We start from the raw sequence: 23,695 nt of genomic DNA on the forward strand, positions 1-23,695 counted from the left end.
GCATCTGTCTCTGTTTTGCGAAATATCAATTTAATTTGCTAGGTGGCATAAAGAAAAAAAATCCCATTCGCAACGTCAAAAATGCTGAATTCAACTGGAACAGTGATAGCTCTAACACTCTCTTGGAAAAAGCGGTAAATTCGGTATGCGCACAGTTGTGTGAGTGTAGCACCTTAATGGTTTCAACTTCGAAGTAATTCAGGGCCTTTTGGCAAGCTTTCACAGATGCCACGAGGGGCCCATTGGATATGTTCGAAGTGTACACAACAAACAACGTGTGTAGTGACCCCCCAAGAAAATTAATCCGTAAAATAAAATTTCCTGCAGCTTACGTCTGCACATAACAAAGTGGGGAGTGTAGCGAGAACAAAAAACAATGCATTATCGAAAATCTGTTTCCTAAACAGAAAGGCATTGGCTGCAGTATACATCCGACTGTTTGAGCTGGTGAACTGCATTTTCATAATTTGTGTTTGTGCATGTGTGAACCAGAGAAAAAAAAATATGCTAGAGAGAGGATGTGCACGGTTATCTTGCAGAACCAGGAAAATTTTTTGCTCTTCGAACCTGTTGCTGAATCCTGACTAGACTGACGTCGCGAGCAATCCTAAAGCCTTGGGAATTGTTATCCCCACTGGTAGAGGCATTGCTACTTGCATGCCACTGCACGAAATGGTTGGCTGGGCTTGCACCATAGTGCTCCATTCATTGGTGAATGTATGTATGTGCACGAAAGTTAGTTTTAATTTATGGGGGTTTAGCGTCCCAAAGAGACTCTGGCTATGAGGGATGCCGTAGTGAAGGGCTCCGGAACTAAGTGGAAGGTAGCTCAAGTTAAAAGAAACATGAAGAGTGGCATGGAAACAGCCTATGTGCACATGCAGCAGGCATGGCAATACAAAAACAGCAGTCGTGGGAAATTAGTAACAATCATTCTTATATCGACTAATCATTCATAACGCATGCTCACCATAACAAGAGTTCTCTTTTTACCTTCAAGGAAAGTTGGCAAACCATTTTTGGCCAAAAGCTGCTGCACGATGCTGTGAACCTTAGCAGGGCACATAAGTTGGCAAACTATTTTGGCCAAAAGCTGCTGCATGATGCTGTGAACCTTAGCAGGCACATGGGACACATCAGCAATGCAGTAGGTTAAACGCCGCAAACAAAGGAAGACTTGCAAACCATTTAGAAAAGAGCCTCCAATGAGACACGGCCGCAACCGCCTGGAGGTCTCGTACATTGGATGAACTTTATTATTCTCAGCAGTCACCAGGCACTGCAAACGCACCGTTATGCCAGGGCTACATTTCACACCACCATTTGAGTTGTTTCTCAATCCATTTGTAGAGAGGTTTTGCTACGGGACAAGGACGAAAAGAGAGGAGGGTTTCGAGTGATCCCTGAAGAGAGTTAGTTCAAAGCACCAGGGTGGGGCGCCTCAATTGTTCCTCTCCGTGCCATCCTGGTTGGAGGAGTTGCGGTCGTTTGGGTTGTTCATCTGGCGCCGCAGCTGCTCGACAAGCTCAGGATTTGCAGCCTGCATCTGGGATGCCAGCTGCTGGCCCCTGCACGTTGTATGCGCAGAGAAAGGTAACAGAATGGAAAGAAATCAAGCCATGAGAAGGCAGTTCAAATAAAACAGGTTCAAGGCAACACAAACACTGCTACCCGCCACGGCAGCACCATCCGTGTGCTGTGTGATGTAGCACACATAAAAAGGAACCCCAAGTGGTCTACAGTTAATCCCCAGCCCCCTCCACTAAGGCGTCCCTCATAGCCTCTGTGTTCAAACCCTGTAATTTATAACTTTTACAAACTTGGATCCGCCGCGGTGGCTCGGTGGTTAGGGCGCTCGGCTACTGATCCGGAGTTCCCGAATTCGAACTCGACCGCGGCGGCTGCGTTTTTATGGAGGCAAAATGGTAAGGCGCCCGTGTGCTGTGCGATGTCAGTGCAAGATCCCCAGGTGGTCGAAATTGTTCCGGAGCCCTCCACTACGGCACCTCTTCTTTCACTCCCTCCTTTATCGTTTCCCTTAAGGCCCAGTTCAGTTGTCCGATATACGGGACAGATACTGCGCCATTTTCTTTCCCCAAAAACAAATTATTATTATTCCAAACTTGGCTGGAAGGCAATAAGTCCAGGTCTTGAGGAGGTAGCAGAATGGCAGTAGATAACTGTACGAATGCAGACAAGTACCTTGACCCTCGCTACGACTGTCAACTGTACCTGCTGTGTCAATTTACTCATGACCGACTGGCAGTTTTAACTTAATTTTAGCCGAAGTGAAGCAAAAAGATTAACACACTCTACCCCATTTTACGCATGCAGTTATCTATGAAGCAGGGAGGGACTCTAGTCACACACCTGCGTGGCTACAGGAATGCTGGTGTAGCAACACTTACGCTTGGAGGAGTGCGTCCAGTCCGCCGCCCGTATTTTGGCTCAGCCCTCCAGACATGAGTCCGCTCATGCTGTTCAGGACGAGAGATCAAAATGACAAACAATTAAAACTGCCAGCCTGTCTCACAGCCGAGGGCTTGCTTAATGCAAGAAATGCTTCCTCTCCACGACAAGCCGCTGATGTCCACTGTTCGTTCATCGACAGCCCAGTATCGCTGCACAGTGGCAGCACTGGCGTGAACTTTCTCACCCCACTAAGCAGTTACGCACTACTAACAGTCGCAACGATTCGTTCAGCCAAAACACTTTATGTGAAGCGTCATTTACTGAGTAAAAGCAATTATACCTGCCCCCGTTAAGCATGAAATGGTTGCTAGATTTCACACAATGTTTCAAAGAAAGGAGACTTACATGTTTTGCATGCTGGGGTCTTGCATTAGCGTGGCAGCCTAGGGGTGGAGACAAAAAAAAAAAACCCGAAGATGTGGAGATGTGCACTGCAAGTGATCATCTTTGAACAGTAATTCAATAGTCTGTGACCCGACAGAAATGACAGCACAGTGGCTAAACTGATTTATAATGCGGTAGGTCCTTTGGAAGCATGCCTTTACGGGATATGTTATTTCAAATGAAGATGATAAAAATTTTTTCTAACTGTTTATATACCAAAATGGCGGATGAGTTTCTGTTTATATAGACGCTATCTCTGCCATATCTAGGAATGGCTTCACTCCAGCCCTTACACATTCCCGAGTTTGCCTTACAGGCCAGCAACTGCAGACATCTAGAAAACTACACATACAAATTTATGGATTTTAGGTAAAAAGTGAAATTACATGCTTAAGTTGAGGGAAAGATTAGTCGAGAATTGAGGGAAAGGCAGGTCTTTGAAGACAGACGTGTGCAGAGGGGAGGCAAGGGGGTGGGGGGGGGGTGCATATTTTGTCCCATGTTTTCTGCTGCCTAGAAAATGGGAACGGGTGCTACCATGAATGGGTGCTACCACTAATGGAGACACCTGTGTACGCCTATGTTTGAAGCCCATAGCGTAGAACAAGAGTAATATTCAAAAGCAGAAACTTCTTGATGGCACGGACATATGCGGGCAATCAGAAAAAAAAAAAAAGTCACACAAACAAGAGGTGCTTGCTGATGATCACACGGTTTCCCATACTGCCACACTTATGTGCACTTAATTAAGAATGCAATAATCTGCACCACGAGAGGTGCGACAAGTGTGTGGGAATGCTTGTTCTGACTGCCAGCATCGTTCGAAGTTTCCACACTTGCCGTGTTGGACGGTACAGTTTTGTGCCTTGCAGTACCACATTCTAGCTCTTTGTTTCTCAAGGTGCTTACCATGTTCATAAGGGTGGGGTTGTTCAGCAAACTTCCAAAGTCTAGGCCACCACCGCCGCCACCGCCACCAGAGGGCCTACGCATGTCTCCGTTGCCCGAGCTCTACAAGCGTGAGAAATGCAATAATTATCATCAACCTAACTACTTCCTCTGCAGGACAAAGGCGTCTCTTATCTCCCTGCCAACTTCCCTAGTCGCATCCACCCACAAGACCCGCTGCCACTCCCTGCTACAACATAGGCATGACCACTGATGTAACCAGCTACGGTGTCATGTATTCAGCCAGGATGTGAGGTAATGTGGCGTAAAACTCTCTGCTGCCGCTGTTAGTACCACAGGATGCCAAGACAGTGCTGAAATCATAATTAAAACGATCTCAAGCCTATGAATTCACTCAGCTGTGGAAGCGCTGATGTGCTCCGACTGGTCTTGCCCCTGACATAAGTGAGACTTAGCACGGACTGCAGGGACACATCAAATTAGGAAATCTCGCTATGCCTACTGCAGAGAACAGGTGAACTAAGATGGAAAGGCAAATTGTTAGGTGCTACGCAAAGTGTGCAGTGAGCATGAAAGGAGAGTGGCAGAGTGAAAGAATTAACAAAATGAGTGCTGTTGACAGGACTAAAAAAAGAACAGCAGGGCATTGCTTTTTCCTTCTCTAGCACTGTCCCCATATCAAACAGAAATATAACTCTGGACTGCACTCCTTTATGTACATGAGCAAACCTTGTGAAACCAACATGCACACTGTAACTGGAGACATCCAATTATTCTTTACAATCTTGCAGGTGCAGATTACAACATTTTGAAACTCATTTTCAATGAAGAGCTAGGGGGTTATAGTAATAAAGATTCAATATTTTATTTAAGCAGTTCTTTGACAATGTAGGAGCATGAATCAAAACTCTGCTTCAATCACTCAGTAGGTTCTTTCAAATTTGCCCAGATCTCTCAATGCAGAGCAACAGGCTACTAATAAGAGCATGTATGCATTCCGCACATATCTGGATAGCAAAAAAAAGAGCTGGACACAAGCTGAAGCTCTGTTCAGCACATGGGCCAAGGCTCCTAGCAAATGCTGGTACGCACAGTGCTGTTTTGTGTAATTTATTTGCTTGGGACCTCAAGGGTCTTGCACAACCTTTCACGTGTTTCTCCATGTGTAGCAGCCGCAAAGGTTGGCCAGCCCTTGTGTGCTGGTGTAAGCACAACCCTTAGTTACCTTACTATTCGCACATCAAATGTACTTGTGGCTTCTTTTATTTAGACGGCAATGAGATCTGAGCAGGCGGCGAATGAACCTGAAGTTCTTGGACTCTCGCAAGCACAAACGATCGGATGTGGGCCACAACTCACCGCCATGTCGCGGAGCTTTTCCTCGGCGACTCGCAAATTGTTGACATAGCTCTGGTTCTCGGGGTCCAGCTCCACGGCCTTCTGGTAGCACTCCTTGGCCTTCTGGTGCTGGTTTAGACTTGCATAGGCCAGACTGTGGAGGTAGAGAGAGGCACTTCATCATGCAGGCGCTTGCATCAAAAAGGAAAAGGAGCGATGGCTGTAGCCTCACAGAAACCAACGACGCGTACCCTATTCGGCCATATGCTTTGCTATACTTGGGGTCAATCTCCAGTGCCCGCTTACAGTCCTCGATAGCGTCCAGGTGGTTATCCAGCTTGCTGTGGGCTGCAGCTCTGTAACAACCACAACATCCGCACAATGTCAACAGGTGCTCACAAAATAGCAGCATTAAGCTAACTTTCTTTTGCGGCGCTTTCTGCCAGCCGCATAGCAGTCTTTGTTGGGAGTTTTGGAGTGCACGATGTGGTCACTTCATCCAACTATAATCTCAAGCGCACTTCACCCCAATGTTTTCCGAGCATGTGAAAACTCCTCTCAATTAAGTCCAAGAAAACTCTGCTTTGCTGATATTGTAAATTTTCGACACGCTGGTTAAGTAGTTGGCGCTACTTTGCCAAGATGACTAAGCAATAGAAGAAAAAGTCTGCATTCCCATTTTCAGTTCTTTGTGCAGTAAAACTGTCCAACATGTTCGCTTTCTATTTATGAGTGTTTTAACACTACAATACTCGCACTTATTTAAGAACACTCTTGTGAGATCTATGGAGTGCCACATCTGCGTATTTCATTCTAGGTACAGAGCGTTAATATTAATAAGAGCGATGCTTTTGGACACGCATAGAAACTGGAAAGTCAAATTTCGACGTCTTCAAAACCGAGGTAGCATGAGCCCACCTGTTGCAGTAGTAGACAGCATTGCGTCCATCCAGGCTAATGGCTTTTGTATAGCACTCCAGAGCAGCTGTGTACATTTCGAGCTTCATCATGTTGTTGCCTGCAAAGATGTTACAAGTGTACTTTTAGCTGTGGCCACTCTTGCAGAACGAGCAAACGAAAACAAAACATCCAACGGCCTGCAGCAACATGAATGACCTGCAGTGCAAACTCACCTTCCTGCTTGTACTTCTCTGCTTCGGCTTTCTGTGCTTCAGTTGGTTCAGGTACATTTTCGTGGCTAGTCTGTACCTGTGGAACAAAGTGCAAGGCAGTGTAAGCATTTTGCACAGCAGCAGTCCTAGCATTAAGAGTAACAACAAAGCATGGCTTGAACAAGGTATCGGGAGAGTCGCTCCGTTCGTTAAGGCATATGGACATGAGCATATGGGGTGAGCAGTGGATTATGACGGATAGACAGTGGTGCCCACAAGAAGGGTAATTGACCATAGCTTTCAGGCCAGGAAGAAATGTGCAAGTGATCCTAGAAATGTTCCGAAACAGTTCGGGGTTACTCAACCCAGTAGATTCATCACAAAAAATGGTGTATGCCAGCGCACACCCCGCACTGCAAAGGTATAAGTCTAATTCTTGAGGCTACATTATAGCGAATCTGACAGAAATTACTATTAGAAGTAGAGTATGTTGGGAACATTCCAAGCACAGGTGCATTTCAGAATAGGTGGACCCCACACACATTGTTTGCCAAAGCAATCCAAATCGATGTGGTTCACTGAAACTGATCCGTTTTCACAATATTAGAAACAAAATAAGAGTGATATCGCACAGACCTCATGTAAACGCAAAATTATCATCAACAGCATGTGCTGGGTAGGTTAGGCTTATGTGCACTTAAAGCAGATAATATGCTATCCTACAGGACAGGAGCAAGTGCAATTAAAAAAAAAACGAAGGAAAGTCAGGTCTTACATGTTCTCGAGGAAGTGCTTCACCAAAGATTTCCAACAGTGACCTGGACACGACGAGGCTCTCATTCGAAAGGTCCTCAAGGCTGACTCCATAGGCAGTCTCTAAACATTGTACCGCAACTGCAGAGACAAGCTCTCAATGTATTTGCATCCCTGCATCACATAACTATACGCTTCCTATGCAATAGCTGCTTCTATAGAAAGATGATTTACCTGCATGTGCAGCCACAAAAAATGTTCATTAATGAACATACACTGCGAGGCCACGGTAGAAGCCTTAGCAAGGCTGAGCTCGTTGCAGCGGAAACAGAGAAGCATCGTTTTTCAGCTGTAGTAATTTTTTTTGCCAGAAAAGTGTAAATATCGACGAGAGATTAAATTTAGAAATTTGCTCATCACTCAATTCAAAAACATAAAGCAAACACACACACAAAAAAAAAGACTCCATGATAACTGTTTCGAAGTTTTTGCCTAGCTTCGGTTATGCTCGCACAAAAATAACCCGACACACCGTAGTTTGCTTGCGGAAACAACCAGCAACGGCAAGACCGGCACTTCGTTTCTTTGTCATTAGAATGCAGTAATCTATTGGTACAAGCAAATTTCAGTCTGCCTTCAGCATCCTGTTAAGCCTAATGAAATGCATCATGTTTCCCATCTCTCCCAATAACTGAATATTGTAATTGCAGTATGTGGAAGAAAACATCGCTGCTGTTAAAAATGTTATAAACAGCGTCAACACTTGAGACTGCTCTGTTTACTGCAGAAAAAAAGTTAAAAGCGCATTAAGTGCCAAACTAACTGCTGTTTCCAAATAATGTACAGCTCTTCAATTTTTTTTTTTGGTCTGCAGCAGGAGTTGTGACACGTCAGCAGAACAGCTGGGCGGATGACTCTGCAACTGGCAAGTGGTCTGTGCGCATGCTTGTAATTCCATCAGTTTCGCCACTGTGGTCCTTGTGGGGCGCTGAATGTCCATTCGACACTGTCGCAGGAAACGCACCTTCCACGCTTTCCTTGGCATCTGCGCTCAAGTCGGCAGTCTGGAGTTGTTGACGAAGAAACTGCACTATGGACAGCACCAGCCTCTTCACGTGAGACATACCCAATCCCTGGAAAAAAAAAAAGTTTAACTTTAATTGCTTTCAGGAGAACTGAACAAAGTGTAGACAGAAAAAGAAGACTGTTACAAAGACAAGCGCTCTCAAGTCTTTCAGGTGAATGAAAATAAGCGTGTACAAGCTTTGGGGTGCTGTAAATGGCTGCTACGGCTGCCTACCAGTCTGGCTGAGAAAACCTATGCACCATGTGCACTTTGCTGCTACCGCACTCACTGGCAGTGAACTCTGCTGCCCTCATGTGCCTTGTGATAAAAGATGGCTGCTACTCGGCGTGCTACACTGCCTCCAACAGGTGGTCTGAAAACCTTGGGCAAGCTGGCTTATTAATATTTGATTAGTTGACAAAGTAATAGACAGAAAGTGGCCATTTTGCCGAGCAGCACATAAAAGGGTTTCACAGCTGCAGAGCTCAAGCCAGCTGTGGATGGACGGTAGTGTTTCGCAAGAGTTTCCGACGCGATTTCGACGTTAACGTGGAGGGAGAAAGGCGGTTATGAGACCCACATTTCATGCTTCATGGAAAGAAAACTGAAAATGATGCCCCTAATAAGCTACCTGATATCACTGGCTTACATTCGACGCATTTTCGCGGGTCCACACTTTTGATCTTTGGTATCAGTATGTCGCAGTGTTGTTGACGGGTAACTAACAGGTTCAAGCGTAGGGCGCTAGTTCGCGTACTATTACTGGACTACAAATCGGTAGACACGTCGCAGCAACTGGACATCAAGAAAGACAGAAACGACAAGCACCTAATAAAACTAATGAAGCTCAGTAAAATGCAGGTAAGGAAGAACTGTTCGTTACTAACGGCGTACCAGCATCGCTTCGGGAACCAGTAAAGAAAAATCTCATAGGGTTGCACACCGCTGTCACCACAGAAAGCAGGTGTCCACATCTGCTCTTCTATTTTGTTTTCCTTATTTGAGGCAGCGTCACTTCCAACCACTTTGGGACACGTGTTAATACGATGGAGTAGGTTCCGCAGCTAGCGTTGGTCGACCTGAAAAGCGAAGGTTGAGGCGCCCGCGAAGCAGCAAGATTCCTTCAGAAGCGCTAATCGGTCGCGTTAGTAAATTATACTGCCAGCAGGTAGCAAGAAACACATTACAAAAACGGGAGCGCAGCGTTAGAACGTAAACAAGCGTCATGCAGGTAACGCGACCGTAGCGCAACGACCCTCGCGTTTCGGGGGGGTGTGTAGTACACGTACAACATTCTTAACAAGATCAACCCCTACGTTGAAGTCTACGATCGCAAAACAAGAACTAGCAAGTAAAGAGGTATAGAGCGGCAGGATAGAACGATATTCGCACACTGGGATGGTGTACTACCTCTGAGACGAATGAACGAAGACGGTACGAGTCCTCTAGAAGCACATTTTAGCCGCTTCTACTGCATGGACAGCCTCAGAAATATCCCGATGAACGGCACGCGCACCGACAGAATCTGTTACAGAAGCTATGATCGGACTAAACTGCAAAGACCTACCTTTGTAGCCGCAGGCCCGGCGTACGAGGCATACAATACTGACAAGGCGTGACTTCTAATTCATTTATTGTGCACGCCAGGTTGAACAGTGGCTTGGCACCACTTGGCACACACCGCGCTGTTGTCAGGTGACCTAGCTATGTTCAGGTTATCTCGCCTGTAATCAATAATTTCTGAATGATAATTTAGAGGTAAGAATATTGTACTTGTTATTAAATTTATTACTGCTATAATACTATTATATGTATTATAAATTTTAATGGCTTGTGGCGCCGCCTGGACACTGTTCATTTTTCAGCAAAAGCGTCAATGCCTAAATGTCAGCAAGGAAATGTCGAGGCGGCCGAAAGCGATGGGGCGGAGGTAACGTTCGGCCGTTTTAACTGGTAAAGTAAATTCTTTAGCTCGAGTTAGTGTGTATGACTTGTGTTTTACACCTCCAAGGTATCTGTCAGACAAAGGGGTAAGCAAGAAGCGTCTTTAATTAATGCTGTTTTTGGTGCTGGTCCGATATGTCGATGCCGGACCTGGAGGCAACGTAGCGGCGCTCTGCCGTGTTCATGTGATCGACTGAGCGCCGGAGAAATTTTTATCTGTGACGTGAAAGAGCCAGAGGCGAGTACTGCCTCCGCCACAACAATGTTCAACGGCGCAGACGTGCTTGCCAGGCCCACCACACAGACGACGGCGCCTAATATGCCGTCTATGTTCGCGTTTTGTGGGCACACGCCAAACACAGAGCTGATCGTGGTGCGGCACCGCCGCTGTTCGTCCGACGACTTGAAACTCGACGGAGAGCAGCAACAGCACAAGCAGCGGGATGCGCCGTCGTCATCCGGGGCGTCAGCCGTGCCGCCTCAGTCTCCGGAGAAGGTCAGGACGAAGTTGATGTCAGTGTGGAACAATGTGCGCTACGGTTGGACGATGCGCAAAAAGGCCAACTTTAGCGACGAGGAGGCCATCTGGCTCTTGGGAATCATGTACCACCGCAAGATTCAGACGAAGAGCTCGGCCGCCGCGCTCTGGTCGAGCTCCTCGTCGGTGTCTTCGCAGCGGTCGTGGAGTCCGCCCGAGTCAGCGGCCGACGACGACAGGCTGGCGAGCTACGAGCTTTTCCTCGAGGACTTTTCGAGCCGGCTGTGGTTTACGTACCGGCGGGAGTTTCCCGCCATACCGGGCACGGACATCACCTCGGACTGCGGCTGGGGCTGCATGCTCCGTAGCAGCCAGATGATGCTGGCGCAGGCGATACTCACGCACTTCCTGGGCCGCAGCTGGCGCTACCGCAAGGGACGCCAGAGTGAAGCCTCCGACTTTATGCACCGCACGGTCGTCAGGTCAGTTTCCGCGCCTAGCCTCGCAGTTGCAGTGGCATCCGCCGTGTTGTGCGAGACCCGTAAATCTAGTGCATACAGCTGTGCCCCACAACTTCCGATACGATTCGTTGCCTCGATGTTTCTGTTGTATTCGTGGCCATACTGTGTGCCATCAGCATCAGTCTTATTCTGCGTCGTTGAAAGAGATAAAGTTTGTTCTTTGACCCTCAAGCTTATTCAATGGGTACGTGTCACTAGACGGCTGGGAAACAATAACAAGCTGGACGCATCTCCGCTCCCCGCGTCGACGCTGTCTAGTTTCTTCCCGACGCCGACGCGACACTACTGATGAGTGACGGAGTGTGGCCACGAATACATCTTTCTGCCCCTAAAATGTATACAAGTTTTTTTTTGTTTTTTTTTTGTAATAATTGGCAATACTTTGATAAGAGGTTGTGCTTTTGTTCTAACTGAATGCGTGTGCTTCAGGAGGGTGTGGATAAATCGCATATTTCACTTTCCATCTCATCGTCATTCGAGCAGTCGTCTGCCAGTTTGGTGAACTGCAGATTTCATGCCGCAGAACTGTAGCTGACAGTGCAGCACAAATGCTCGCAGGTTTGCGTGGACTTTAGAAGAACATTCTAATGTGATTGCACGTTGCCAAAACGTGAAAAGCGTTTGGTCAACAACAAGGTTTTACCATATAAATTGGTATATTCATACAGAATGTGATGGCCAAGTACCCAGCCAAATTCTGTTCTGGAGAGCCATTGACAAAAATCAGATGTATACACCCTAAGAGACAAGGAGAGAATAATCATTACCAATATAGATAGGATAGTTAAGGTAGCTGAAGAATTGCGCTCAGATCTCTACAGTAGCCGAAATAATCGGAATGCTAATGGTGAAGCCGGTGGTGTTAGGAATTTGACTTCCCACAGGAAACGAAATAGGACGTAAAGAAAGTTTTGCAAGCAGTGAAAAAGGAAAAAGCGGCAGATAAGCATCGGGTAACTGCAGTTTTGTTGAATGACCGTGGCTACATTGCGCTAAAAATGCCACCCTGTATACACAGTGTCTCATGACCCCGAGCGTATCGGAATTTTTGTAGAACGCTAGCATCACATTAATCCATATGAAAGGGAATGCCAACGTCTTGGCTCTTTAGAGTGATCAGCTTACCGTCCATTATTTACAGGGTATTTATCAAGTTAATCCTTAATAAAATTAAATCATTCTTAGAATGCAGTCATCCAAAGGACCAGGCTGGCTTTCGGAAAGGCTACTCCACAATTTACCATATTCACAGCATTTTTCAGGTGATGGAGAAATACGCAGAATATAACCAACCTCTCTATGTATCTTGAGAAGAATGGCGCAACAGAAACAGGAAGAACTGCATGCGTGTGTTACGTTCCTCTTCCAACATCCTGTTTTTGTTACGCCGTTCCTTCCCTTGACTCTATATAAAGCCTTCATAGATTACGAGAAAGCGTAACCAGGGTATAGAAGAGGCATATATAAAGGTACCGGAAAATCTTCAGCAGTTCCATAGCAACTATTGTCCTCCAGAGGGAAAATGATAAAATACTGACCAGTAATGGTATCAGGCAGGTAGACATGGTCCGTCCACAACTATTCGCTGCATGCTACAGGAGGTATTCAGAGTACTGGATTGGGAAAGGTTGGGGATAAAAGTTCACAGGGAATATCTTAGTAACTGCCAGTTTGCTGATGACATTGCCTTGCTAAGTAACTCAGGAGACTATTTACAAAGCAAGACTGAGGACCTGGACAGGCAAAGGGGAGCAGTAGAGTGTAAAAATTTGTATGAAGAAATGTCAAGTAATGTTCAGCACTCTCTGAAGGGAACATCAGTTGACAGTAGGCATTGAAGCATCAGAAGTGCTGGGAATACATCTACTTGGGGTGGGTAGACTGCCAATCCGGACTACAAGAGTGAAGTAACTAGGCGAATTAGAGCAAGCTAGAGTGCATTTAACAGGTGTCCTCGTGTCATGAACAGCAATTAACCAGCATCCCTCAAGAGGAAAGTATATAACAGCTGTATCCTGCCTGTAATAACCTATGGAGCAGAAACACAGAGGCTATTTAAAAGGTTTCAACTTAAATTGCGGACAGCTTAGCATGTTATGGAAATGAAGTTGATATGCGCAGTATTTAGAGGCAGGAAGAGGGCAGAGTGGGTGAAAGGATAAACTTGAGTTGTTGATATTGTAGTCGAAATCAAGAAGAAATGGATATGGGCAGGGCATGTAATGCAAAGGCAAGGTAACCGATGATTCCTTAAAGTAACCGAGGGGATTCCAAGAGGGCAAACATAGCAGCGGGTGTCAAAGTGTCAGGTGGGCAAATGAGGTAAGGAAGTTTGTGGGGATGACGTGGTAGCATCTGACGCAGGGCAGGGTTAATTGAAAGATATGCAAGAGGCCTTTGTCTTGCAGTTTGTGGGGATGACGTACCAGCATCTGACGCAGGACAGGGTTAACTGAAAGATATGCGAGAGGCTTTTGTCTTGCAGTGGAGATAGTTCCACTGATGATGATGGTGATGAAAGTTATACTACATCTAAATAAAGCCAAAAATCTGTAACAAAATGATAAATACACAAGTCACAGAAGTATATGTAGCACTAGAAAATTGAAAAAAAGTCATTGGAACATAGAAATGAAGACATCAGTGGAGAAAATGTAGGCGGCATTTGAAGGTAATTTGTCCCATGTGCGGGTTGTTGTTGGGAAAAAAGAAAAACAGAGTCAGTGTGATCACCCATAATTTGAACATGTAGCCTATGTGGTTCGAGATATAGTGGCGTAATTATTTCTTATCAAAACTGACACCACGATGGTAAAACACCATAGAATAACTTTAATCGCAACTTGCGTCAAAGGATTTTCAAGTGTTCCCACTACACTCCTTTCGAACTCTCTTCAAGAATATCTCCTGTGAATGACTTGACAAATGAAGGACCTAAATTTGGACCCTTTCCAATTTTTCTTCGGCCTCACTGCCATATGGTCCCATAGTGTGTAGTCATATTCAAGAATTGATCTAACGTTGTTCTTACGCAATAGTAATAAATTTTTTTTGCAGCAAGGTTGTCTCATTGGCCTAGATGGAGGATGGTGAAAGGCATCTGACTTGCCATATGCAGCCAGTACCGAGCGAAGAGACACGAGGGCCTAACATGTGTGGGCCATGACAACCATCTGCAGCAAGCCCATCGAGTGCTGCACACCAGATTCCAAAGCAAAGGCCTGCAGGGGATTGTAAGGTGGCTTTGGTGTTTATAGTAGGGGGACATATGCAATCCTCCTATGCTTTGTCTGAATTCTTGCACTATTAGATCTTGCAGTCCAAAAGGCAGTGCTGATGGTGGGTGTATCCGCGCTGTGGAAATCCTACAAATGGCGGTGTAGTGTTTCACACGCGTTGGTTAATGGCAATTCCTGTCTGCTTGATCACATGCAAAGTGCTGGTTCACATCCGAAATTCACAATCTGGAGCAAGCATTCTGGTTTTCATAACATACAACGCAGGTCCATTCCTGCTGTCAACTTTTCTTTGCTGTTAAATAAGTAAACCTCGACTCAGTGGCGGCAGTCACTTAGTGTGTCACAAGATAGGTATAAGTTTGCTGCTTCTCAACTCCTCAACATCACCTCCAGTTTTTGGTCGTACACTTAAACAAAGCAGTAGCTGTACTCATGAAAAATTGTTTTCGATGATGTCACCTCCATTGTCCATCTGAGCTTGGGGAGCGAAATAGGACATATGACTTTGTGGACTGACATGCTATCTTTTGGCACCAGTTTAATGTCGTGTAACTTCGAAGAATGGTGGGACTTGTTAAAGTCAGAGTGGTTCTTGTGCCCACATCTTTCACATCTTTTGTGTTGAGTATTGGTGCAGGTTCCGCTGGCACCGATGTCATACCAGCTAATGTCTGCGTCCAACAAATGTTAGTATCCATAGTTGGATACAACCCAAGATACCCCTCAAAGCTTCGGCATGTTTTCATTAACTTGCATTCACTCACCTTACACCTGCCAGCCACCTGGAATGCCATGCTAGCAGGTGCTAGACGGTTGACTGCACCACCATGGCAATAGGTTGATGCCATTGGCTGGAGGGCTTCCTTTGAGGTCCATTTGGCTCTTTGTTCTCGAATCAAATGCAACTTATACAAAAGGGTTTTTCATTTCCACTCTTAACAGATGGTTTGGCGACAGGACGGCAGATGCCAGCCCCTTCTCCCTGCACAAGCTGGTGCAGATGGGCCACGAAAGCGGCAAGCAGGCGGGCGACTGGTACGGCCCCTCCAGTGCGGCCTACATCCTCAAGGAGGCCCTCGAGGGGGCCTGCAAGCTCGACCGCATGCTTTCCGACCTGCGCATCTACGTGGCGCAGGACTGCACCATCTACCTGGACGACGTGCGCACGCTGTGCCGGGGAGGCTACAAGTCCAACGGGGCACCGGGCTGGCGCTCTCTGATCATCCTCGTGCCTGTGCGCTTGGGTGGAGAGACATTGAATGCAACCTATATTCCGTGTGTCAAGGGCATGCTGTCGCATCCCAACTGTATAGGCGTCATCGGCGGCCGCCCACGGCATTCATTGTACTTCCTTGGCTGGCAAGGTATGTTGTGGTGTTTTCTCGGTCCTGCTCTCATTCGCAATGCTGTTTTGGTGGCAGCTTCTCTCTTCTGGCTTGCGACTTCCCAAGAATCTGCACAGCAGCAGGGGAATGGGGATGGTGGCAGTCATCGAGAGGTACAGCTTTGTTGCTTTCTATCCTATTTAATTTGGCCATTACCTCACTTCAAGAAACTGCAAAAAGGCTTGTCTGGGAATTTCTCTTTAACAAGTAGATTTCCCTAATTATCAAACAGTTGTGCCTGTTGAAAAGAAAAAGAAAGGTTTTTGGCTTGAGAATTCATCACTAAAGCGAGGAAACATGCAACACAGATTAAAATGCCAATGTTTTTTTTTTTTTTTCGTCAAGTATTTTTCGTGTTCACTGTTGTGCAGGCGAAAAGGTGATCTACCTGGACCCTCATTATGTGCAAGAGGCCGTCGATGTAGGCACGCAAGATTTCCCTCTTGAGGTTTGTGTTTTTGCAACATATCGTGTTGATAGATCATACAGTTATAGGCCAGCTGGTAACTCATAACAGGGTTTAAAACAACACAAGGCAGACAACACAGTCACCTTGTGTTGCCCACTGCCTCCGTCCCACATCTTCTGCAGTTTTTTGCTCCTATTACATGTTCATAGGCTCCTGCTAGCGACACTAATTAAGCTTCGAATTGTGCAGAAGCTTTTCTAGATATTCACATTGAGACCGAACGAGCCACAACAAGCACTGTGTACTGACTGTTTAGGCAAAAAGGAAACCATAGAATCTCGAGCGTTAATGCTTTTCTGTTAGTCTTAGACACACCTGTGCCATTACCATCGTCTCTAACTGTCCAGTTTTTCAGAGGTTTTATGTATAGCATTATCGATTTAAATGCTCTCTAATGTGGTTAATGATTTGCTTTCTGTACAGAATTAACAGTAAGCAGGTGTTGCAGTGTGATTTCTTCTTGCTCATTTTTAAAAAAATTTTTTACAATAGTTGTTTTTGTTGTGCCACATATTAAGCGAGCATGGATCTCTTTTGGAGTTTTCCTGAAGTGTTATTTTCATTGCAGTCCTTTCACTGCGCATGGCCGCGGAAGATGTCGTTCTTCAAGATGGATCCCAGCTGCACCATGGGTTTTTACTGCAAGACAGAAGAAGAGTTTGAAAAGTTTGTGAAAGATGTGAAACAGGTGAGTGGCATTTTTCATTCACCTTGAAATAAGGTATTCAGCGGCAAGGTCAAGGTCACCGGTTTTTGGAAAGCTGTTACAACCGTGCTTAAACACTGTTCGGCAAAAGCACTCATGATGTTGCTGTGTTGGAGGTGAAATGCTGTGCTTGTCTGCCGATTGTGGATACAGAAAAAGTTTGGCAGATGTAAAGGTACGAAGAGACCCGTGGCATTTTAAGTCTGATTTTAAGTCACCAGCTGCAGCCAGCCTGTTCCAGCAAATTTATTTACTTTCCTTACCTCACTGTCCACTCCGCAGCTGTGTTTTCCTTTTCTTGGTACTTAACTCCATAACCGTAACGGACCCTCGGCTATGTGGTGACCCAAGGGGGTTGGAAGGAATTGAGGCTCACTGTGTCAGAGACAAAGTGTGATTGACGAAGACCATTATTCAAGATACAGAAGTTGAATGTATAGAAGGGTAACGACATTATGCACAGGGTGTTGGTAGGGGATGGACTTGTCAGTTTTTATTTTTTGAAACATCGGCTGACTTTTTCCGCTGGTACAATATGGCATTTCATTGGGGTCAAAAGTCAGTTATATGTTTATCTCAGCTTTTCTGCCAGCTTGAGCATGTAAGAACTCAAGTGATATTTGACTTCCGAGAGGCAGGTTGTCATGTTATCGTTGAAATGTCGCAATGGGTGGAGTGAGAGAACGACGGGGCATCGGCACGGTCTGTGTGTTGACTGCAGCAATGGGACTGCTTTTTGGAACCAACGGTAGCCTTCTGATCCTACCAGCAAAGAGACATTGCGGTGCTTCCTTTGTGGAGTTAGTTGCCCGTGCCCTGTCTACAGCGTGTACAGGACAGCTGTGTAATGTGCAGGACAGTGTGCAATGTGCAGGACAGCATGTAATGTGCAGGACAGTGTGTAATGTGCAGCTGTCGGCTGCCCTGGCAAGGCAACAATTGCATGCAAGTTTACACTGAGCTTGTGCAAGGCGCAGTTCCGATTGTTGTGTCCAGTCTTAGCACTGGACGAGTGAAATGCATTTTCCGCTGCTCTTTTTGTTTTGAATTGGAATTCTTTAAGTGGAATAACTTTTGTTTGCATGCTTTGATTTCAATCATTTTTTTTTTTTTTGGCACTTGTTTCTGAAATGCGTGAGGAATCTCTTCAGCCACAATAACCAGGAAACCCGGGGTGTGGGCTCAAAAACAGAGCCTTTATACTGTGTTAGGGCCGTACTGCACTTGTGCTATCTTGTGTTATCCTGGTTTCGAAACCTGGAGGAAAGGGGCTGTATCATACCTAGTGGACATTGAGATTTGATAAGGCGTTTCCTTTCTTCTGTGCTTGCAAACTTGTGCTATCCATCTCTTTTGCGCCGCCTTTTACTGAGAACTTGAATAGCATCAAGTTCTTTTGATAAACATGACATTTTACTACTAACAGGTGACCTGCGTACAGATGTCAGAATTTTTTTTTAAATGTCTTCACTGTCAGGTTTCTGCTGTTCTTAGCATCATCTGTTGAACATCGACATTCATAGTGATGGGGATGCTGCTTTAACTTCTAGCTGCAAGAATTCAAATTTTTTTGTTTGTGAATTCATTGAATATCTTTTAACATGAATACTTAAATTGAGGACCTCGCAGTGAGCTATGGAAAGGAACATTGTAGGTGTAACATTAAGACAGGAAAAGGGCAGAGTGGATCAGGGAACAAAAATGGCTTAATGACATACTATTTGAAGTCAAGAGGAAGAAGTGCGCATGGACATGGCATGTTATGTGAAGGCAAGATTACGATGGCCCATAAGAGTAACGGAGTGGGCTCCAAGAAACGCAGGCGTAGCACGGGGTGGCAGAAAGTTGGGCGAGCGGATAAGATTTAGAAGTTTGCGGGGATAAGGTGGCCCCAGCTGGCATGGGACAGGGCATGGGAGAGGTCTTTGCCTTGCTGTGGGCGTAGTTAGGCTGATGGTGATGATGATGGTGTCTAATTGAAACTTCATTACTGGAAACCTTGTACGTACAAAAGCATGGGGATACGGAAAGGAACACAATGACACGTTGACTTAAACTGATTTTAATGACTTGAAGGTAGGCAGTACAGTAGAATCTCGATTATTTGAATTTCATACAATACACCGCAGCCACTTTCTCACTTTTGAGAAGATGGCTGAGGTTTTTGTGTTTACTTTTTGGGAGCCTCCAGATCCTTGCGCAGCCAAGGATGGTTGCCAAGGTTACCCAACCCTTAAAGCTTGTACCATTTGCCATTTCTAAAATTTGTCCCTTTTCATTACTAGGTAGTATGAAATAATTTTTTAGGCTCTTTATACCACCGTTGTTTTACACCTTTTTATGAAATCCTGCGCAAAACAATTTTTTATAGCTTGAGTTCGGAGCACGATTGTTTTAGATGCTTATGCGCCACTAAACCCAACACAACACAATGAATCTCGTGGGATGACGAAAAAACTGGTATCATCCAAAATGAACAAAATTCATATGCAGAAGCATGGAAATACATTCAGGCAGATCTGTTTATGGGTGACTGGATTTATTTAATGCCATGCAGCCACAGCTCACTACTCGCAAAGTGTTCACTGTGACTGGCGGTCGCAGTGGCTAGCGATCACAGAGTCTGCGATGTGCTGACCGTGCGCCTCTGCTCGCCACACGACTAGCGACTGTGTCGACGGTGATGTACAGTCGCAGCTTGTGCATTCGTATCATCATCTGCAGGGTGCAGAAGTGTGTTCGGAACGTCTGAAATCCTTCTCGTACACAATGTACTCTGGCCATGGGAATTTGCTAATTCTCATCAGCCATTTCGTATTATCTAAAATATACTGTATATAGGAAAACTGCATATGTAAAACAGCCATTTATATATGCACATCCTGCAAATAGTACATATTTTCTGCCTTTCAGTTATTAAATCCTTGCCCTTATGTTATTGCATCATAAACTTAACAGTACAAGCTATGACTTAGCCCAACTTAAACCAAACACCAATGCCGTTGAGTCACCAAATGGGTCTTGACAGTCTGTAAAAATAAGTAGGGTGGGCAAAGAGGAAGCGCAGTGGTCATGTGAGAAACATCTACGCACATCTCAATCTGCCAGTGATGAAAAAGTATGGCACAAGCTTGATTTTGTGAGATGAAATAAATTCTCTTTCTTGGTTTGACCCAGTTGCCTACCAGGAAATATGCAAGCCTCTTCCAAAGCTAAAAGCGTGTTTAATGAAATGAAAAGCTTGAAAGGCTTTTAGCTGCTGTACTTGGCAAATTTCAGACGAACGTGGTCAGGAGCCAATGGCCTTTGCCGCTGAATTTTCTGTTTAAATTTAAAAATAAAAAGTGAAATTTTCACAGTCTGAGCTGGATTTGAACTGGTGCCCCTGCATAGCAAGCAGCTTTGGTGACTAACGCGTTAGACCACTTGTCCATCGTCGAGATGATGTGACATTAACACATCACACGTGACACATTATTGCATGGCGCGACGTGCTGGGAAGAGACGATGTAATTAAAGCAGTGATTTAGGTTTAATCAGAACTAAATATACACAGAGATAAACAAATTTGCTGCATGCATTTGTTACGTGACATAAAGGTGACACTGCCTACCACACTGATGTCAATGTTTAGGTAGAAGAAAAAAAATATCGTCCGAAATTGGATTATGTAGTATAGGGGAAGGTGGCAAAGACATGCAGTAATAGTGATTGTAATGACAGCAGTATGCACCGGTACAAACTGTGGCATGACACGAACTTATTTCGCCTACTCGTTAATGCAACTACGCTGCTGCACTGCAACAGTGGACTGCCTGAATAGGAACCATCTTCTAATGATGTGCTGGAAGAAACGCACAACACTATGATGCACTTGGCCGCAAGTGGCTTTGGCATTCGGATGCTGATCCCAAGGACGTGGGTTCGAATCCTGGCCATGGTGCTCACATTTTGATGGAAGTGAAATGCAAAAAAAAAAATGTATGTCTTACATGCGATGGCAGCACAGATTAAAGAACCTCAGCTGGTCTAGATTAATCCAGAGCCCTCCACCACCACATCTTTAGTTTCTGCCTTCCTTTGTTCTCGCAGCTGGCAGTGCCACTGGAGTCACGGCATGAATACCCTGTCTTCCTCGTCTCTGAGGGAAGCTGCGCAGATCACACAGACACGTCTGAGACTGACGGAGCGGCCTATGCACACTTCTTGCAGGGCTCATTCTCGAGGGAAGGCTCAGACCGCCGCCACTCGGAAGAGTACATCGTACTCTGAGCACTTCTCTCACAGCTTGCTTTCATTTCAGTCATTTTGTAATCTGCCCTTCCCATGGTTTAATTTAGTGAGCACGTTGATGTTTGGTGCAAACACTGGCTTTCAGCGTTGCTGTGCCTTGTGTCAAGGCAAGGTAGAACTAAAATAAGCAGGTTTGGTTGTACTATCTGTGCTACAAGAAAGGCATGTAGTACTGGCACCAGTTGCTGCCTGCTGTCAAGTAAACTTTCATGCTGGCTTTTATTGTTTTGGGGCTGGGTGAGGAGGTGAAGGTCACCATGGGTGTGGTTGAATGCAGAAATTCTGAAGATACCACAGTAGTACTGCCAAAGATAGACTCCAGACATGAAGTGCTGAGCATGTTGGATGTGAAGGTCATGTGTGCCTCATCATGTGGCACGGACATCATGCCTGTGCATAAGTGGAGGCTAATACATACAGGCACTGCACACATCCGAGCATTGTGTCTGATCTTTCCAGCAGTCTAATAGCTATTGCCATACCTATTTGGTTAATATGATTGTAAAATCATAAATTTTAGATTGGGCTGTAACAGTTTTGATGCACCAATGTGTTTTTAGTATGTTTTAGTTTATTTAATATCCCCCCAAAAAAACAGTGTGTGGTACAAGCATTGTCTCTTGGAAACTTCATGAAAAATCAGTGTTTGCAAAGCAAGTTTACCTGAAGCCTATCTTCCTTAGCTTGCATGATAACCTTTTGTTGCATTGCATGTTATACGGAAATTTGATGTTCTAGCATCAATAAGTATCATGGGCAGTTTATTGTTGAAACTTAGAGGAATTAAAGCTCACTTTGTGAGGTGTGTCGAACTGTGCATATAGCTTTCATTGCCATTGCAGTAATTCTTGTATTTAAATGCCGCAATGGGAAAATATCAAACCCTGAAATGTTTGCTACTGCGTTGAGGTCATTCACTAGTTCATTTATTGAAGGGTGCCAAGTATAAAACCAGTACTTTCAGGGGTATCAGCAAAAAAAACCGAATAAAATTCTTAGAACTCTGCTGCTATGAAGATTACCGCAGAATAGGACGGTAACATACCGTCTCTAAATCGTTTTGTGATAAGCATGCTTGCAGCTAGAGGCTTTGCGACGGCAGTGTAGATGGAGCTGATTGTCAATTTAGACCTGTTTAGAAGTAGGGCCCGAGGGATCATGAATGTATTGCATGTCTGCTCAGAAAGCTATTAGGTTGTTTGTAAGCGTATTTTAATTTGTAGCACAGTGGTCTCAACACCTATCACAAACTACCCGCGGCTTTGTAATGACTGCTTGATAAGTGAAGTGGGCTAGGAACTTGGCCTTATGCAATCATAATTCACTAAACGCAGTGGAAAGTAATCCTGGCCTTCATTCGATAATCTCCGTCGTAGCTCTAGTCACTGCCTTTCTGTGGAAAGGTGTCTATGGTTGTGGAAACGTCTTAATTTTTAGCACAAACATGTAACCAGGGGGTACATAGCATGTAGAAGTTCTTAGCAAAGCGCTGTCATGCAGCTTTACACGTTGCGAGACCAAGAAGCTTCTTATGGCAATAACGTGCAGACCCAATGCTGAGTTCTGGTGACAGATCTTTGGAGTTTTCATATCACTAATGTAACACTACAGCACTGGTGCTGTGAAGCCCCCTAGTGCAGTCAGGTAGCGTGTGAGCAACACTTCGGCTCATCTTATTTTAGCTCTGGCGCAAAGGTGAACCCATGATTTCTGCATGTACACGTGTATAGGACGGGATGTGTTCACTTGGCAGAATGCTTGTTGGCTTTTTAGGTTGGAGTGTATATATTTTAGCGATATTATGCCATGCCACACTCTGCAAATGTTTCTGCTTGTTTAGAGTTGGACTACTGTTCAGAATTTATTTCCTTGTTACCTAGATTTGCGTGATATATGCTTGCAAAGTGACTACCATTTATACACACACTGATCAACTTCCGGTGCAAGAGATGCACACTGTGGTTATCTGTCGTGTTGTATCTGTTTCACAAACTGTTTAAATATTATATTTTTATTTCAATAAAACGTTGCCATCTGACCATAACTGTTTTTTTTTTTGGTTGGCGCAATGTGAGATCTGTTGCACATTGTTCAGGGTCCAGACGCAAAGGGCTGCCTTTGGCATCATTGGTAGTGTATGCGAGACGTGGGGCAACAACAGTGAAAAGTTGAGCAAAGTTTCACTCTTCACTAGTCCACGTTACATTGCGTAAACCGATCAGAGAGGGGATATCACCCTAAAAGAGCACAGACACGAAATTTTGGTTTTCTGTTCTTTCTTGGTAATACATTATTTAGCATACATGGACCACGATGTTGTCCTTGCCTGCGACCGGTAAGTAATTGCATTTCTTCTCTCTTGCAGTATGTTTTACAACAGCCGAACAGCGACTCCAATGTCAATGTTTAGTATAGGTCATATGAAGCATAATAGTACTGCAGTATATTTGCTGCTTCATTCATTGTCATTCTCGCTCTTAAGGCAGGCTGTCTTAAGCATTGCAGTAAATTATAAAGATAAAAGAGCAAGTACATCGTCATTGTCTTGTGCCTCACATGACGTACACTGAACCTACATGTCATTTGTATTGTTCAGATGTTCGAACCGAAACTGCATGAGAGAAGA

General features: G+C 45.0%; 2 protein-coding genes across 4 annotated transcripts; one reads left to right on the forward strand and one right to left on the reverse strand.

The window, feature by feature from the left end:
• Nucleotides 1-1,187: 1,187 nt before the first annotated feature.
• Nucleotides 1,188-9,721, reverse strand: LOC144111359 (small glutamine-rich tetratricopeptide repeat-containing protein beta-like). 3 transcript variants are annotated; one of them, XM_077644633.1, is made up of 11 exons: nt 9,602-9,721; nt 7,993-8,101; nt 6,991-7,109; nt 6,237-6,312; nt 6,022-6,121; nt 5,355-5,459; nt 5,125-5,257; nt 3,766-3,867; nt 2,818-2,855; nt 2,409-2,477; nt 1,188-1,568 (listed from the first exon to the last, which is right to left on the reverse strand). In XM_077644633.1, exons 2-11 carry the CDS (start codon nt 8,090-8,092, stop codon nt 1,442-1,444), a joined length of 969 nt encoding a protein of 322 aa, XP_077500759.1. In that variant the 5' UTR covers nt 8,093-8,101; nt 9,602-9,721; the 3' UTR covers nt 1,188-1,441. The 3 variants fall into 3 exon arrangements, with proteins under 3 accessions (XP_077500759.1, XP_077500760.1, XP_077500761.1); XM_077644634.1 differs by lacking the exon at nt 9,602-9,721 and adding an exon at nt 9,445-9,583; XM_077644635.1 differs by lacking the exon at nt 2,409-2,477.
• A 195-nt stretch (nt 9,722-9,916) lies between these two features.
• Atg4b (Autophagy-related 4b) lies at nt 9,917-23,107 on the forward strand. The gene is made up of 5 exons (XM_077644632.1): nt 9,917-10,938; nt 15,159-15,580; nt 15,973-16,049; nt 16,639-16,758; nt 20,869-23,107. The coding sequence occupies exons 1-5, from the start codon at nt 10,241-10,243 to the stop codon at nt 21,046-21,048; spliced, it is 1,497 nt and encodes a 498-aa protein (XP_077500758.1). The 5' UTR covers nt 9,917-10,240; the 3' UTR covers nt 21,049-23,107.
• Nucleotides 23,108-23,695: the final 588 nt, after the last annotated feature.

Source organism: Amblyomma americanum, chromosome 11 (genome assembly GCF_052857255.1).
Source record: "Amblyomma americanum isolate KBUSLIRL-KWMA chromosome 11, ASM5285725v1, whole genome shotgun sequence".
NCBI lineage: Eukaryota > Metazoa > Arthropoda > Arachnida > Ixodida > Ixodidae > Amblyomma > Amblyomma americanum.

Bases quoted from the DNA above. Each gene is read 5' to 3' on its own strand.
- LOC144111359 (XM_077644633.1), bottom strand. From the start codon at position 8,092: ATGTCTCACGTGAAGAGGCTGGTGCTGTCCATAGTGCAGTTTCTTCGT. The intron at 3,868-5,124 runs GTGAGTTGTGGC...TCACGCTTGTAG, and splicing joins AAAAGCTCCGCGACATGGCG to AGCTCGGGCAACGGAGACAT. The intron at 1,569-2,408 runs GTAAGTGTTGCT...TACAACGTGCAG, and splicing joins CTGGACGCACTCCTCCAAGC to GGGCCAGCAGCTGGCATCCC.
- Atg4b (XM_077644632.1), top strand. From the start codon at position 10,241: ATGTTCAACGGCGCAGACGTGCTTGCCAGGCCCACCACACAGACGACG. The intron at 15,581-15,972 runs GTATGTTGTGGT...ACTGTTGTGCAG, and splicing joins GTACTTCCTTGGCTGGCAAG to GCGAAAAGGTGATCTACCTG. The intron at 16,050-16,638 runs GTTTGTGTTTTT...TTTTCATTGCAG, and splicing joins CGCAAGATTTCCCTCTTGAG to TCCTTTCACTGCGCATGGCC.